Source organism: Pseudomyrmex gracilis, unplaced genomic scaffold (genome assembly GCF_002006095.1).
Source record: "Pseudomyrmex gracilis isolate BER0280 unplaced genomic scaffold, ASM200609v1 scaffold_18, whole genome shotgun sequence".
Lineage (NCBI taxonomy): Eukaryota > Metazoa > Arthropoda > Insecta > Hymenoptera > Formicidae > Pseudomyrmex > Pseudomyrmex gracilis.
In genome coordinates, this window is record NW_018020602.1 from 142,120 (window position 1) to 157,803 (window position 15,684).

Genomic DNA, 15,684 nt, shown 5'->3' on the forward strand with positions numbered 1-15,684 from the left:
ATATTGTAGTTTTTTTATTTTATCACGTTCTCGTGATTCGTGAACGCAAAGCAAATCGATGATATTCGGAAATCGACATCGCCTCGCAATTAATCAGCCAGTACTGATATACGTTCTGTAGGATGAAAATAGAAGCAGAGCCGAGAGACCGATTATATACATATACACGTAATAAATTATACATATATTTCATAAATTTATATATACATATGAAATATACGTATGTATTACATGCATGTGTTTAGCACACATACATGTATATGTATATATACGAAAGATCCTCATTTTGTAACGGGTGTCGACAAAATAGTAGTGCGCATAACCTATTTTATCGCTCACCTCCGCTACATAACCTTCGTCCGTCAGGAAAAAACGTGCGGCTTGTATGATGAAATCGCGACAATGATTTTTTTGTTTGAATCGAACCGATGACGAGTTTTTCGTGAATAATCGTCGATTTTGTGTTCTTACGAGGAAGAAACGTTATTGGACGTTCTACCGAGAATTATTGCATTTTTCGCTCATGTCCGTTTTTTTTATCATTGATTCCACGTGTTCCATGTGAAGAAAATTTTGTACGAACACACATTACTTCACGCGCAAACAAGTGATATTGTTTTTGTTGCCAAAAAATCTGAAAAAAAAAAAAAATGAGCCTCGCAATGCTTCAAAGACTCGCGATATCGAGCTGCAGAAATAAAATCGACACGGACGCTTCCTGGAGGATTCTATCGAGTGTTCTGTGGAAAAAGACACAATCACCTGCGTATAACAGGTGCATTGTTCACACGAGACTCGTTCACAACTTCGCGGTTCATTTGCAGAAGCACAAGTTGCAGGAGAGCGAAGTCTTGGAGAACGTGTCTACGTTCCAAATCAAAAAGAGATCGCCCAGGAGAAATGTTTTAAGTGACGACAACACAATTCCCAAACCTAATGTAAGTTTACTTTGGACAACTCGTAGTAATGTCGCATTTTTGCTTTGTAAAGACGATGCACACACTCACACGTACTGTTCATTTCTTTGCCAGACCTGGAGAGTGAAAGCCTTGGCCACCGCAGAAGAGTACAACTTGGAAGCTTTGGTTTACGGCCTGTTAAATCAGCAGTTGTACATACCTATGAAAATTTCCACGTCCAATACTTGTAAGTATTTTGTTTGCTCCCTTTAAATTTAATCATCTTTTATCATCATGAGTTGTTTCTCCAAAACAATATGTGATGTCATTTCATGAGTTAGCGGTTGTCGCGATTGTGACACTAGTTGCGAGATGTTGCACAAAACAAACGTGAACATTTACAAGTCACCGGATATAACGCGTTTATAACTCTGATTGGTCCGTTTGGTTATGCGCGAGCACATGTATATAAAAGTACGAACGGTCAATCGCAATTGGATCAGTTGTTGACAGCCACTGCGTGCGTGTCAACGAAACACGTGTTGTATACGTTCGAAAATATCTGCCTCTGGCAACAATCGTCTTTCTGTTAATTTTTTCTGACGAGCGTCACGAGTATTGATCGATCGACACGGTCGTCTCGGTTTTTTGAAGGAACTTCACGCCGGACGAATTACTCGGCAAAGTTTAATGCGATTGAAAATAATCGAATAAAAATCGTGTGCGGTGAAGTGAACAATGTTCGACGTGTTTTTCGAACATTTACGAATATTTTTGTTGTTTTTTCTATAAATTCCACGTGATCGCGAGACAAGAAATGTCTCGAGGTTTGCTTGTTTGAAAAAAAAATATCACTTGAGAAAATTTCGTAAACACGACAAGTTACAAGAGTGAAAAAAAAAAAACATCAACAAAGAAGAACACATTGAAACGAACTAATTTATAAGCTGTGATATATATATATAACTGTGCGAAACCCCGAGACACACAGAGCAAAGTTCAGCGTGCAACAATGCCCGGAGATAAGCAAGCGACAATGAAACTGCCTATTTCGTTGGATCTTCCGGCGAGGGAATTGGAGGAATTGATGGACAAAGCGAAAGACTGGGCTCTCATGCACGGTGTGTGTCTGAGGTCAAAAGTCAATTTCAATCGAGACGTTCTGCAATTTGCGCCTTTCGCGCTCCTGCCGTCGCCGTTTCCCCGTGAGGAGTTTCGCAACGCCTGCGACATTCAGGTCATTTTGAACGAGCTCATCCACAGCGTGGCTCACGACTACGAGTTTCTGAAGGAGACTCTGCAGGAGACCGTGAAAGTGGACGACTTCACCAGAAGGCTGTTCGAAATCTACGAGATCGTACACAAGGAGGGCGCAGCGCAGAAGATCTCGCTCGGTTTGCTGCGCTCGGATCTGATGCTGGACACGAGCTGTCCCAAGAAGAACACGAAAAAGTTCAAGCCTCACTGCTGCTGGAAGCAGGTCGAGATAAACACAATCGCCTCCGGATTCGGCTGGCTGGGACCTGCTTCCACGCAGCTTCACGAGTTTGTTTTGCGTGAACTCGGCTACAAGGCGGAGTTGAAAAATCTTCCCGAAAATAATGCGCTGCAGGCGCTGTGCGAAGGCATGATAGAAGCGTGGAACTTGTACGGCGATCCGCAGTACGTAGAATAAATTTTTATCCCCCGTAATTTCTGAATTTGAAGTTGATTTGTTCTCTTATTTCGTTTCACGTATTTAAATAATATTCTTGCGTTTTCTCACGTGTGATAGTATTTTTTAGGGCTGTTATCTTGTTCGTCATCGAGGACGTTACGTACAATATATGCGATCAGCGTTTCCACGAGTTCGAAATACGAAGACAGAATCCGAATGTGAAGGTGATTCGAAGAAATCTGACGCAACTGGCGGCCGAAGCGAGGCTGGGCTTTAACAAAGAGCTGATTGTGAACGATTACGTCGTGGGAGTGGTTTATTACAGATGCGGCTACGAGCCCGGCCAGTATCACACTCAGAAGGAATGGGACGCGAGACTGCTTGTTGAGAGATCGTTGGCGATCAAATGTCCGAGTATTCAGTATCACTTGGCCGGCACCAAAAAGGTTCAGCAAACTCTGGCAAAGCCCGGGATGGTCACGCGCTTTTTGAAAGACGAAAAAACGGCGACAAAAGTGAAAGAAATATTCACTGGTAAGTCGTATAAATATTGATGAACGTATCGTCTTCAAGTTTTTTTAACTTACAAAAAAGTTGCTTTGATATTTTGAAATCAAAATAAAATACTATAATATTGAAAGACAAGTTGCAAACGAGAGAAACGTTGCGCTTCAGGTCTTTATCCGCTGGATTTTGACGAGCACGGGGATGCCGCGGTGGAAATGGGTATCTCAGAACCGCAACGATTCGTACTGAAGCCGCAGAGAGAAGGCGGTTGCAACAATCTGTACGGGACGGATATCAAGAACTACTTGGAGTCCGTGAAAACCGAGCAGGCGCGTGTAGCTTGGATTCTCATGGATCGACTCTATCCGCCGGTGCACAGGAACTACGTCGTGAAGCCCGCGAGTAGCGTCATGCTGGAAACGAAGGAGCTGGTTTCGGAGTTGGGAATATTCGGCGTTATCATCGGAGATGATAAAAACATTATTGTTAACAAACAGGGCGGTCATATGTTAAGAACAAAGTTAGCCACAGACAACGAAGGCGGCGTGGCAACCGGCCTAGGTGCTTGTGACAGTCCGTTTCTAATTGATTAAAGTACGAAATGGAAAGCGCATCGAACTGACTACACGAAACATTTACGTCGCAACAATATTCCTCCTCGAATAACAATGTTACTGCCAATAGAACAACGATGTTTTGTATGGATTTATATTTTGTATGTATATATCTTTATACGTGTGAAATAAATGTTTTTTCTTTATGCAAACTTGATGCAAACTGACGGATTCATTTTGCAAAATAAAACCTTCCCCATTCTGTGATTGAATAAATTTATAAATTACGTTTGTGTACTTTGAATGGTTTCTTTTTTGTTTTGCAGCTGTTTCTGACGTCGTACACGCGATTGCTAAGTACGAAGTAGGGTACGAGCCACGAGAAATATTTTTCTTCCGAGAAGGTAGCATCGTCATGTGGAACATTTCCGATCTCGAGTGCGGCAATATATTGCAGTTCTTGAAAAATTACGAGCAACATCGGTATTCAGACGAGCTGGTTAATACCGAGAGCGAATTGATGAATTACACTTATGCTGATTCCGGGTATCTTATTTTGCTTTATTTTTTCTCTTATTATCAATTCATATTGTGTGTAAAATAAAACATAAAGAATTGGAGAGGAAAAGCGCGAGCGGAAAATAAGTTTAATAATCCACACGAAACTCTCGACAGGAAGAGAAGTCACTTAAAGGATGGCGATATTGTCTTGGCGCAGGAAGCTGAAAACTTGGACAAGTACACGTTCTCCAATGCTATGGCTCAGTCCGTGAAACTGGGCATCTGGGAAGCGTCGTTGAATCTTTACGTCGATTCTATCGAGTTTGTTACGGAGGATTTGAAGAGCGGCAGGCAGCTACGAATGACGCAACAGGAGGTGTTGAGAAAACAGGGCGAACTGTTCGCGCTGAGGCATCGGATCAACTTGAGTTCGGACCTGCTCGACACGCCCGACTTCTACTGGGAACGAGACGACTTGGAACACTTGTACCAACAGATCTGCGGATACTTCAGCATCGCGAAACGCACAAGAGTAAGTGACCGAGGAACTTATCGATATGTTTTTTGAATATTTACAACGCAATGGTTTTTGTTTTTGTACAGGTGATGAACGAGAGATTGAATCATTGCTTGGAACTGGTTAGCATTTTGTCGTCGCACTTGAGCGATCGTCATCACGTTCGTTTGGAGTGGATGATTATCGTTCTTATTATGGTAGAAGTCGCTTTTGAAGTCCTACATTACGTTGATCGATACCTCGGATAAGTCCTAAGTAATTCCAGGTAGTATCATGTAAACAGTTTCAAATAAATAGATAAATAACAAATTATAAGACTATTGTGGAAATGTATTATATCATTTTATTTTTGTAAAATAAACATGTACACACATAAATATATACAAAACCATATATTTCACTACAAGCTTTAGATTTTACAATTTGCTAGGAAAGTTCGTGAAACAATTTGAAGATGATCAACATTTGGAAACTGTATTTTCATCAGTACTATAATGATTTAGCGCAACGTAATCAGTTCGAAGGCATAAGCTCGGCTATTTTCGGCGGAATCACGAACTCGCGAGGATTCTGTTCGAACAGACAAGCCAACAGACGCGGAACCGAGAGAACGGTGCCGGATATTGCCGCGGGAAAGTCGGTGCCCGTAGGCGTTTGATAGACGATCAGCAACCTCTTGCTGAAGTAGTCGCCGCTCGCGGACAGATGGCCGATTTCGTAGTATCGTTTCGCGTACGGCGACCACATCTCGAAGGACACGCGCAGGCCTTCCCAGGGCTGCAGCTCGGACGCGGATCGCATGATTACGCGATAATGAACGCACAGATCGTCGTACAGTCCGCACACGGTCTCCACGAGTTCTTCGAACGTCGCTCTGTACTCGTCGCTCGTCGCGTCCTTCACCATGGCAAAAACCTGCGCCACGGACGCCTGACACACCGCGAAGAGGCCTTGATCGGACGAGTCTCGCGGCAACGGCGTGTATCGTCTCCCGGTGGCGAAGTACTTGAGCGGGAAGTACTTCGGATTTATCCGTTGCTTCGTGTGTAACGCCAGAAACGAGATGAGACTCGCGCCGCCGACCAGATGCATGCGATTCGACGTGTTCGCCTCGACCTCGTTGTGATGCAGCAGAAAAGCGGTCGCGGGATCCTCGTGATTCAAACCCGCGGCCTCGACCACAAAACTGCGACTGAAATCCGTGCCGCTCACCCGGATCATATCCTTCTCGCCGAAAACGCGGCCCGCGTGTCCCAGTACAGCCAGCTCGAACAACGCCGCGTCGTCGCACAGATAATAATGAATAGGATTCGTGTAGTCCAGCAATTTTAGACTCGTTCCAACGTCGATGTGATCTCTGCGCATCTGCTCGGATAACTCGGACACGTCGCCGACGCTCCTCAACACCACCGACTCGCCGACAGGCGTTCTCGGATCCAGGTCGGTCGGCAATTTCAAAAGCTTCCCCATCACATCCTCCTCGATCTCCCATATCGCTTCTTTTATCGTTTTCAGATCCTGTCGTACGATCTGGATCTGCGTGTTCAACTTCTGCATCTCCCGTTGCTGCTCGACGGTGAGTTCGCCGTCCGTCGGCAGAGAATTCTTCCGATTCACGAGCTCCGTAACGCTGTCCTCCAGCGCGTACTTGTCCGCAATTATCCGCACATAGAAGTTCCACGATTTCTGCAACTGAGCAACGTCCACGTTCATTCCGCGTAACGTAAGCTCTTTTTGCAATTTGTCTGCATCGGCGAATCTGCGATCGAAATCCAAGTACGGATACAGGAACGCGAAGGTTTTGGAAGCCTTGTTGCCGGGAACGAACAGCGCCGAGCCGTAGTGCCTCTCGACGCTCGTCGGCTTAAAAGTTTTCCGACGAACATCGCGCGTCCAAGTTCTACAGGTATGCCTCAAAGCACACGCGAGCCTGTGCAAGTTTTTGTTCATCCCTTTTAGTCAAGTCCGAGTTCTCAACAACGATACGCAGCGGTTACTTAAAGTAAAATTAGCTCGAGTCATCGACTTTCATCACTTTAGCATCCAATTCCACGTCGCGCTGTTCGTTATCTTTTTCCGCGAAACTCTCCCGCGTCACGGTTTCGATCTTCCGCTTTTTCGGCGCAACGTAATTTCCCTTGCCCGCGGCCCTTTCCGAATCCTCGATGGTGTAAGGTTCTAATTCGAGCGCCTTCAGTCGTCGCTTGTGGGGTTTGCTGAGGAAGTGACTCTTCAGTGCAACGTCGCTTATGAAATATCTCCTGGAAAAATTGTATTAGGGTTAGGTTATCGGAGCAGCAGGTGTAAACACAGCGATTTTACGGATATTGCGCGAACTTACGCGCAGTGCACGCAGTAAAACTGAGCCGCTCCTGCCCTGTCGAAGTCCAATTCCTGATTCAACAACTTCTTCGCGTTCTCTTCCTTCAAATCCTCATCGATCTAAAAGAAAGCCAACATACAACGTCGAACGTGTAAGTTCGAGGCTGCCCCACGTGGGTCAAAGAGGAGGTTAGGTCGGAGTTCGATACGAACCTCGTCCAGGTCCTTCTTTCTTCGTTTCGTTCTCCAGCCTTTCTTCAAGTGTGTGTCGCCTCTGTGATATTTTTTGCGCTTGTACGTCATGTTCGAATTTACGATTAAATTCGAAACTAAAATTTCACCGAACGTCGAATCGACCGACGAACGCGACGAACACGTGGGAAGATTCCTGACTACAGGCCGCTGCCCGCGCTCGACTTCCGGTCGAGTAAAAAAAACGACGGTAGATTAAATATAAAAAAAAAAATTACAACAAATTACGTTTGGTAAGAAAAAAAAAACGAGAAAACCAAGACGAATTAATTTAATTTTATTGCAATACGAGAGACAAGGAACATTTTGGTATACAATCGTCGAAAACTTGGACGACGCAATCCAATCAGGAATTCGAATCGCGTCTCTTCTCGCGCCTTTAGCTTCCGCTCTTCCGTTTCGGCCGGGCGCCGCTAGATGGCGACGCCGCAGGGCGGAGGCAAGTCGCGCCTCTGGCGGTAATTCCGCGAGTTCATTCAAACCGTTGTCGCGCGGCGGGACGAGAGGGGCCTCTCATCCATTTTGAAAGTAAAAATACTGTGCGATCCTCCGTCTCTCTCTCCGGGATTTCGGGTGCGCGGAGACGGATAAAAAAGCCGCGTCGGGGACTACGCACGCCGTTTTGTTACGCGGCCTTCTTGTGTTACTTGCTCGCGGAGTGGCCGCGCGTAAAATGACGTAGGTCGAAAACGTTCGGTAACGAACGTGTCGGGGCGTTCGGGGGAGAGCGCGCGCGCTGCCGACGTGTGTGGTGAGCGGAAACGGTGTGCTTGCCCGTGTCGCGGCGCGTCGTAGCGATCGGCAGGCTCTGGTGGCGTTATACGGGAAATTGGCCGTGTGGTGGCTTCTCTCTCGGCCAATGGATGCCAGGCGAGCACGGGACGCCATTTTGATATACGGGCGCACGTCAAGCGCTTCGGCTCTACGCAAGTGAAACGCTCTCACCGCCGAGTCGCTCTCTCACCGCCGGCCTGCGTACGGACACACGCGCGGGCCGAGAATTCGGGCGTTACGCGGAGAGCTACGGTAGCCAGCCGGGCGTCGCGAGGCGGCTGGTGCGTGGCGCAACGGAGATCCCGTGAGTTTCGTTGACAAGTGACAGGTGAATCGATCGGGGCCTACACACAGAGGAGAGAGAGAAAGAAAGAGAGAGAGAGAGAGCAAGCAACAGAGAGAAAAAGAGAGAGAGAGAGAGTTTGTGAGCGAGAGAGAGAGAGAGAGAGAGAGAAAGAAAAACCGAGCGAGCGAGCGCGGAAAGGCACTTCGCCGTTGGTCGTCGTTGTCCGCCGACGTTGTTACGTTTTTCTCTCTCTCGGCTGCCTCTCGTGAAACACCGCCGCGCGGCCCGAGCCGAGCGGAGCCGAGCGGGTACCGTGTCGTGCCGTGCTGTGCCGTGGCGTACTGTGTGCCTCGTTTGTACTGTGCCCGTAACGCGCCCCCGCGTTTCTCGAGTAGCGCGAGTCGAGCGGGTCGTTCGTACGCTCGCTGCTGACTGTTGTACCCTCTCGCATTCGGATTTTTCCCTGCACACGGCGCGAGTGCTCCCCGTGGTGGATCGCGCGTGAGAGCGGTTTCGTACGCCGTTACGCGGCGGGAAGGCGATCCGGGGGCGGCGGTACGACAAGGAAAAGCCGCCGCCGCGGTGTCGTCGTCGTTGTCGCCGTCGTCGTCGTCGTCGTCTCGTTTTGCGCGCGCGAGCGAGAGAGCGAACGAGCGAGCTTACACTGGTGATAGACAGAGAGAAAAAGAGAGAGAGAGAGAGAGAGAGAAAGAGAGAGAAAGAAAGAAAGAACGTGAGACCGAGGAGTGAAAAAAAAAAAGAAAAGGCAGAGGAGAAAGACAAACGTTAGAAGGAGACACAGAGTGCGAGAAACGCGAGAGACAGAGAAACTGAGAGAGAGAGAGAGAGAGAGTGAGTGAGAGACGGAGCGACGAAGAGGCCACCGGCCGACTTCGGGTTTTGCGGGACAAGACGGACCCGATGTCGGGAGCGGGTCGCGACCCCGTGTCGACCCGCGGTCGTCCTCGTCCTCGCGCGTCCCCGCACGCCGTGAGAGCAACAGCAACAGAAGGACGCTCTTCGCGTAAATGTGCCCCCGTGCGCGCCCATGTGCTGCACCTCCTTCTACTTGTCTGTCCGCCGCTGCCCCTGCGTGCCCTGTAAACCCAGAGCACAACACCACCCCGACTAGCACGCCCGCGCGCACTCGCACCCGCGAACATGGCCAAGATCCTCAACAAGGACCCCGTGACGTACGAGAAGGAGCGGGAGAACTTCCTCAAGGATCTCCGACACTTCCACGAGACTCGAGGGTAAGGCGAGAGAGATATTACGAGAGCGCTTTCTCCTTCCGTTTTGCCGCACACGATTCCCCTCCCCTTTCTCTCCTGACCTCCTCCTCCTCCTCCTCCTCCTCCTCCAAGCTTCCGCGATGCGTCTCCGCAAAAAAGGATCGTCTCCCCCGCAAACTTGGATCTTCCCCTCCCATGATCTTGATCGTCGGTCAAACTCGACCGATCGACACGGCCAGGCAGAAGCCGCGACGGCACGCCAGCGAGGTTTTGCGCGAGGTTTGCGTTTGAGGTTATGTTTCCGACAAACCGATTTCTCGACTCGTCGAGCTGCACAAAGGTTTTGCGGGATGAAACGTCGTCTGTTTACCGATTGCTTTTGTGCTTTTTTTTTTTTTTGTTTTGTTTTTTTATCTCGTGCTACTCTGCGAACGAGACGCGAATCTCAAGTATGTGTGTGCGTGTGTGTGTGTGTGAATATGTATATATATATATATATATATAATAACCTCGTAAAAACATGCGTGCGTGTGCGTGCGTGTATGTGTGTGTACGTATGTATGTAAGTACCAGCATATAGCGCAAATACTCTCGATCAGTGTTTCAACTACGGAAGATATGAGTATCGCGAATTTTTTTTCACGCGCGTGTTGTGCAAAAAAAAAAAAAAAAAAAAAAAAAAACGGAAACGATGCGCGTTGTATAGATTTTACGTCTTTTTCGAAAGGCCTCTCGTGAAAATCAAGGTCTCGCTTCGTGTCGTGTGCCGTTTATTTCGCGATTGAATTCTCGTGCATTGAAATTTCGTGCGTGAAAAAAAGGTGTACAAGTATCACTTATCGCTTCCCCATTGTAGCGAGCCTTGAGGCGGTGAATCACAGAGACACGCTTGACCTCTTATCTGGGTTAATTAGACGATTAGTTTGCGCGCTGCGTTTGTACGGAAGATGGTTGAAAAGAAGTTGTCGAAAAAAAAAGTTTGCAGATTCGACGACGTGATTCTTGTTTTTTTTTCTTTTTTTTTTCGCAAATCTGAAAACAAGTTTCGTTACAATAAGTCGAGCGATTAAGTCGATTAAGGCGTAAGATTTGTTGCGTCTTCATCGCACTTGGAACTAACGGATTTGTTTCTGATTCCAGGACTCTCTTCAAGAAATTTCCGAAGATCAACGGGAAGGATATAGATCTGTATTTGCTGTATGTGGTCGTGACCGCTCATGGAGGATGGATTAAAGTAAGAGCATACGATTTAAAGCAGCTTCTGCGTATCCACTGATCTCACCAGATGAGGCACACATAGAAGATGAAGCGTATTCCGCTATTCGAGCTTGATTACGTTGCGCAACATTTTTTGTTTTTTTTTTTGGCAATTGGAGATAAAAATCCTACGTACTTAAAATTCCTGCGGATGCTGCGAGCATCTTAAACCGAATTTAAACACATTTGTACACTGCGATTCTTCGTGTGCCTCATCTCTCGGTGTATTTCCGTCGTTGGATGTTCGCGCTCGAATTCGCGCATTGCATTTTCTAGTTTTTTTTTTTTTTTTTTTTTTTTGATAGTTAACAAAATCCCAAACAGCGAATGCCGCGCTAGCGCGTGGCAAATTAAATTTAAATATATTAAGAAAACGCTTCTCGCCGACTTTGCGCGCGCGCGCTTAATTATGTTAAGGAAGTCGAGTGCGCGCATCTACATATGAATACTCGGGAATAATTTTAATATACGCAACAATCGCACGCGGCGGAGAATATCGCACAGAGAACGCCGGAGATAAAGCGCGTTGTTCTGAATATTATTGCGCGATGAAAGGAATAACCGCGCGAGTATAACGCGCCGCATAACTCGGACAACAACGCGCGCAAACTAAACAACGGCGGTCGCCGTTGTTTTTCCTTCGATAAATAATTGCTCGCGAAATTAGCGGCGGCTTCCATTTTCGTTTTTGTGTTTCGTTCGTTTCGTTGTTGCAGGGCGCTTCGAACCGCGCCGCGGTATGAATTTTCGCGAATCTCGCGTTTAATTAGCATCTGGTTGCAATCAATTTCTCTTGAAATCAAGTCAGACTGGGAGGGAGGTAACGGGGAAGGGGGAAGGGAAGGGAAGCTACGTAAAAATCCGGGACCGCGGATAAATCGAGATTATACCGCGAATAGGTATGAAAAATGTTTGTTTTCCGATATCTCTTCGGAGAGAGCCGCGTTCTCTCTCTCTCTCTCTCTCTCCTGTTCTCGCACCGGATACATCCAATATCTACGTTTCAAAAATTACATCTCGACATCAGCGAATAACGTTCCAACGTTTTGAATAACGTAGAGCGCGAAGTGTATAATTTATACGGCGGCTCTCTCGAAGCTCACTGCCAATATTTGAAAAACTCGCGAACCGAGTCGAGTCTCGATTTTCTTGGAAATATTTCGAGATTATCGTTTGCACCGCGAATTCTTGTCGGTTTAACGCGGATTTTACGACGGATGACTCTTTCTCTCTCTCTCTCTCTCTCTCTCCTCTCTATCTATCTATCTATGTCGATCGAGGGAAACAAATAGTTTTACCGGAATCGCGCGCGAACGTGACGTGTGACTACGTGCGCTCCGCAACCGATCGTTGCGTCTCGCGAAACTGCACGCGAAACTTGGCATCGGCGAACGTCATTAGAACAAACGGCCCAGATTCCCAGACTGGGAGAGAAGATTCGCATTCCGATTCGCTCGAATCTCTCAAAACTCCTCTCCCCTGCCGATGATAATCGCGCGCGTCCCCGCGCGACGACGGACGACGACGACGGGATTTAAAGCGCTCGCTTTCACCTATTGCGCGCTTTGTAATGCGACAAATCGGTACCTGGAAGTGAAATAACTCGGTGTCATGTTCTCTCCTGTATGTCGGGAGAGCACAAATGAAGAAGGAAAGCGGCGCGACGTGAAATCGCGAAACGAAAGCCGCGAACGTGTTTGTCCCAACTTGAACGGAAATCCAAACATCTCAAAATATTTTTTAACAAAAAAATATCGAGAATATTTCTTCTCTATCGAGCAAGTGTCCCAGTGACCAGTACCCGGCCGGACATTTATCAAAGAAATAATTTAACAAAGTTTTAGGATTTAAAATCTAAAAACATTGTGTTAAAAAAAAAACTAAACCATTCAGAATTGTGTTTTATATATTCCTGTATCTAGTAATTATTTCTTTAATGAAACGCCCGGTCGTAGTTACCTCTCGCTTGCTCTTAATTTTGTTTCGCGCGTCTTTTACGTTCTCTTGTCTCCTCTGGCACTCGGTTTTTTTTCTTTATAATTATTTTCTGTACGCGGCGCAATATTCTTTCGCGCTGTGTGTCGCTCACGACACACCGCCGCTCTCACGAGCGCAAACCGCGCGTGGACGGCGAGAGAGCATTTAATTTCATCTCGCGCGCGCGCGCGCGCTAGAAGAATTAACGCAATTTTTAAGTGTTCGCGAGTGCGGAAAAAAAAGAATAAAAAAAAAAAAATTAACTTCTCCTTTTCTCACCGGCGCGGATATATTTCTGCCCGATAACGAAGGCGGCGTATATAATCTGTCTTTTCTGCTCGCGGGTTTCGCGTCGCATTAATTTTCCCCGAGTGACATTTCGCGAACACACGGCGGCCCCCATTGTCGTCGTGTCTCCTTTAAACGCGCGCGCACGGTGAAACGGGAGTGTCCGATATTCCGCGGTTACGATTTCGCCGCGATATTTACGACCGATTGATTGTATCGCGCGATCCAGGTTGGTGTCTGAGTAACAACCTGGAGGTGGTGCCGGTGCATTTTTTTTTTTTTTACGACATGCACCACACACTCGTTCGAATGAAACTGCTGCGCACACGGCGATAAGTCGCGGCGCAGCCCAGTGGTTGTCATTTCTCGCGTTTTCGCTTCCGAAGCTTTCGAAAACGCGCCCCCGCACCTCTTCGTGTATACATCTCGCGCGTCTACGGGTCTCTTCTTAACGGGACGAGATGTAAATACGTAAAAATTCAAGCGAATTATCGTCGCGAGCAATCGTCGGACGTGGCGCAATTTTCACGCGGAGAAACCGGAGGCCTCTCTTTGTCGTTGGAAGTTATTACGCCCGACGGCGCGTAATCGAATCTTCCGCGCGACGACGTCGCCTTTTCGTCATCGCGCGAGTGCGTTATCAGCTAGAAACGTGCTCGCCCGCTCTCTCGCACGATGACATAACTCTCTCGCGTGTGTCGTGCCTTTACTCTACGCATACACCTACTCCCTCTCTTTCAACCTTCAAGCGGCGCGCGCGAGAGCTTCTCCGAGAAAGCGCAGCGGCGCCAATGATCAAAGAACGGCGCCACGGCGGAGGGGACGAGGTGACGAGAGACCAGAGGGAGGGAGGAGATCGAGCTTGACGTGTCATCGACGCACATGGCCGTCCCGGGAGGGGGTTAGTAACCCTTCCGGTTGCCAACCGCAGAACAATTACGGCGTTTGCGCTGTAATGCGATTTTCTTTCGTCGAGAACGAGTAAATAAGCTCGAAATTCGACGCGTCGAATCGACACGCCGTCAAATCACGGGAATCTTACGTCGTTATCAGATTTACCTCGCGGACTCTCGCGGACTGGAGATACGCAAGACAGAATCGTAACGTGTTTCCCGTAATCGATTGGGCAGCCGGGTAAGACTCCCGGCATCGGCGGAGAACGTTTTAGACGAAAACATTAGGACAACGCGGACGCGACGTGAGGTCAAGGTCGTCTCGCGGAGGTGCCGCACAGAGGTGGGAGAGATAGATCATGAGGCAAAAGTGGCGAGAAAGAGAAGGGAGGAAGCGTACAGAGAGGAAAAGCCGAAGGATAGGAAGAGAAGGGGAGAAGGACCAGACAAGACAGAGAAAGAGAACGAAGGGGAAAGAGAATACCCGTGAGAGAGGTGGAGGACAAGCACGAGGAGGAGGGTGATGAAGGTGGCGCGAAGGCTTTCCCCTCAACAAGTGTGATCGAGCCCGAAGCTCGCCGCTAAACTCTAGACAAATCTGTGCGAGCCGGCCCGGTCTTCGTCCGTCGCATCTCGTGAGTCGAAACGTCGGGTCTCGCTTTTGCGCAGCGCGCTCATCGTTCTCGGCGTAATTCTTCTTCACGTGAAATATCGAGGAAGAAAAAAAACTGGATGAAAATATCGTTTGGCAATATCTGCTCTAAGCTGTGTGTCTTCTTCTCTGTATTTGGGAACAAAAATCTTTCGGCTCAATTGGACAAAAAACGACAATATTTTAGAGAGAAAAATCTTGAATGGAGTGACGATCGTTTTTTTTTGTTTTTTTTTTTTTTTTGTATTGTTTTTTTTTTTTTTTTTTTTTTTTTTTTTGATACAATAGATGTTGACAGTGTCGCGAGCGTGTGATTCGAGAAATGTCTGTGAAAGCGCAATGTGAGCGCCTCGCTCTCGCATTGAACAATAGTCGTCTCCGTCGGAATGCAATTTATCGTCATCTTTTCTGTAATCGGAGACGGATTATTACGGATTTGTATGATAATTGGATTTTTTTGCAAAAAAAAAAAAAAAAAAAGAGGAGTTGGCTTTCCTCCGGCGAGAGAGATCTTGGGCTGTGTGTTCGCGGACTGTTGCCGAGACACGGAAACTCGTCAGCAACGCGAAAGTTGTTCCTTTTGCGCGCTCTGGGAACATCGAGAGTTCATCCGGGTGCGGCGGGTTGCATTACCCGCGAAATTATTGTCCGTTGTGCGGCCCGACAACGACTGCGGCACGCGCGACAAAATCTCTGCCGATTCCGTCGGCCGTCTTCCGCAGAGGCACCGCACTTTGCGGAAAGTTGAGTAAGCTCGGCGGAGGAGAGAGAAAGCGAGAGAGAAAGAGAAAGAAAGAGATCGAGAGAACGGAGAGCTTTGCGGGCTCTCTAAAGCTGCTTTTGTCTACGCTGCCGACGGAAGCGACCGCGTCGGGCTGTAATTAGTGTTTTACTCTTACAGACGACGACGACGACGACGAGGGCGGCTACGCGAGACGAGGGGGGCGGCGAGGATTATGCAGTATATAAAAATGGCCGGGATGATTTTCGTGTTGGAAAATCTCTTAGAGACAGCTGCACCCGACGGCGGCCTCTCTCGTGACCGATTTAATTAACCGAAGTTTCCGAGACATGAAAATCATCCTCTTCGTGTGCGCGACGATTTACTAAGTATCG

General features: G+C 47.7%; 5 protein-coding genes across 11 annotated transcripts in view; 3 read left to right on the top strand and 2 right to left on the bottom strand.

Moving 5' to 3' along the window:
• The first annotated feature begins 25 nt into the window (after positions 1-25).
• Positions 26-4,968, top strand: LOC109864215 (required for meiotic nuclear division protein 1 homolog). The gene is made up of 5 exons (XM_020445216.1): positions 26-938; positions 1,032-1,146; positions 3,944-4,163; positions 4,293-4,650; positions 4,722-4,968. The coding sequence occupies exons 1-5, from the start codon at positions 651-653 to the stop codon at positions 4,881-4,883; spliced, it is 1,143 nt and encodes a 380-aa protein (XP_020300805.1). The 5' UTR covers positions 26-650; the 3' UTR covers positions 4,884-4,968.
• Positions 1,306-3,864, top strand: LOC109864213 (glutathione synthetase-like). Its single transcript, XM_020445214.1, has 3 exons — positions 1,306-2,561; positions 2,684-3,090; positions 3,232-3,864. The coding sequence occupies exons 1-3, from the start codon at positions 1,912-1,914 to the stop codon at positions 3,654-3,656; spliced, it is 1,482 nt and encodes a 493-aa protein (XP_020300803.1). The 5' UTR covers positions 1,306-1,911; the 3' UTR covers positions 3,657-3,864.
• Positions 4,969-5,012: 44 nt separating the features above from the next.
• LOC109864214 (serine--tRNA synthetase-like protein Slimp) lies at positions 5,013-6,611 on the bottom strand. The gene has a single exon (XM_020445215.1). It carries the CDS (start codon positions 6,583-6,585, stop codon positions 5,149-5,151), a length of 1,437 nt encoding a protein of 478 aa, XP_020300804.1. The 5' UTR covers positions 6,586-6,611; the 3' UTR covers positions 5,013-5,148.
• Positions 6,612-6,625: 14 nt separating this feature from the next.
• Positions 6,626-7,387, bottom strand: LOC109864217 (zinc finger protein 593 homolog). The gene is made up of 3 exons (XM_020445218.1): positions 7,171-7,387; positions 6,977-7,077; positions 6,626-6,896 (listed from the first exon to the last, which is right to left on the bottom strand). Exons 1-3 carry the CDS (start codon positions 7,258-7,260, stop codon positions 6,644-6,646), a joined length of 444 nt encoding a protein of 147 aa, XP_020300807.1. The 5' UTR covers positions 7,261-7,387; the 3' UTR covers positions 6,626-6,643.
• A 1,864-nt stretch (positions 7,388-9,251) lies between these two features.
• The window catches only part of LOC109864260 (AT-rich interactive domain-containing protein 2), a 44,186-nt gene continuing 37,753 nt past the window's right edge, over positions 9,252-15,684 (top strand). For all 7 annotated transcript variants that reach the window (XM_020445302.1, XM_020445303.1, XM_020445304.1 and 4 more), the window contains exons 1-2: positions 9,252-9,522; positions 10,642-10,735. In XM_020445302.1, coding sequence (XP_020300891.1) covers positions 9,431-9,522; positions 10,642-10,735 — 186 coding nt within the window. In that variant the 5' untranslated portion in view covers positions 9,252-9,430. The remainder of the gene's footprint in view (positions 9,523-10,641; positions 10,736-15,684) is intronic.

Bases quoted from the DNA above. Each gene is read 5' to 3' on its own strand.
- LOC109864215 (XM_020445216.1), top strand. From the start codon at position 651: ATGAGCCTCGCAATGCTTCAAAGACTCGCGATATCGAGCTGCAGAAAT. The intron at 939-1,031 runs GTAAGTTTACTT...TTTCTTTGCCAG, and splicing joins ACACAATTCCCAAACCTAAT to ACCTGGAGAGTGAAAGCCTT. The intron at 4,651-4,721 runs GTAAGTGACCGA...GTTTTTGTACAG, and splicing joins GCATCGCGAAACGCACAAGA to GTGATGAACGAGAGATTGAA.
- LOC109864213 (XM_020445214.1), top strand. From the start codon at position 1,912: ATGCCCGGAGATAAGCAAGCGACAATGAAACTGCCTATTTCGTTGGAT. The intron at 2,562-2,683 runs GTACGTAGAATA...AGTATTTTTTAG, and splicing joins AACTTGTACGGCGATCCGCA to GGCTGTTATCTTGTTCGTCA. The intron at 3,091-3,231 runs GTAAGTCGTATA...GTTGCGCTTCAG, and splicing joins AGTGAAAGAAATATTCACTG to GTCTTTATCCGCTGGATTTT.
- LOC109864214 (XM_020445215.1), bottom strand. From the start codon at position 6,585: ATGAACAAAAACTTGCACAGGCTCGCGTGTGCTTTGAGGCATACCTGT.
- LOC109864217 (XM_020445218.1), bottom strand. From the start codon at position 7,260: ATGACGTACAAGCGCAAAAAATATCACAGAGGCGACACACACTTGAAG. The intron at 7,078-7,170 runs GTTCGTATCGAA...GCTTTCTTTTAG, and splicing joins GAAAGAAGGACCTGGACGAG to ATCGATGAGGATTTGAAGGA. The intron at 6,897-6,976 runs GTAAGTTCGCGC...CAATTTTTCCAG, and splicing joins TTTTACTGCGTGCACTGCGC to GAGATATTTCATAAGCGACG.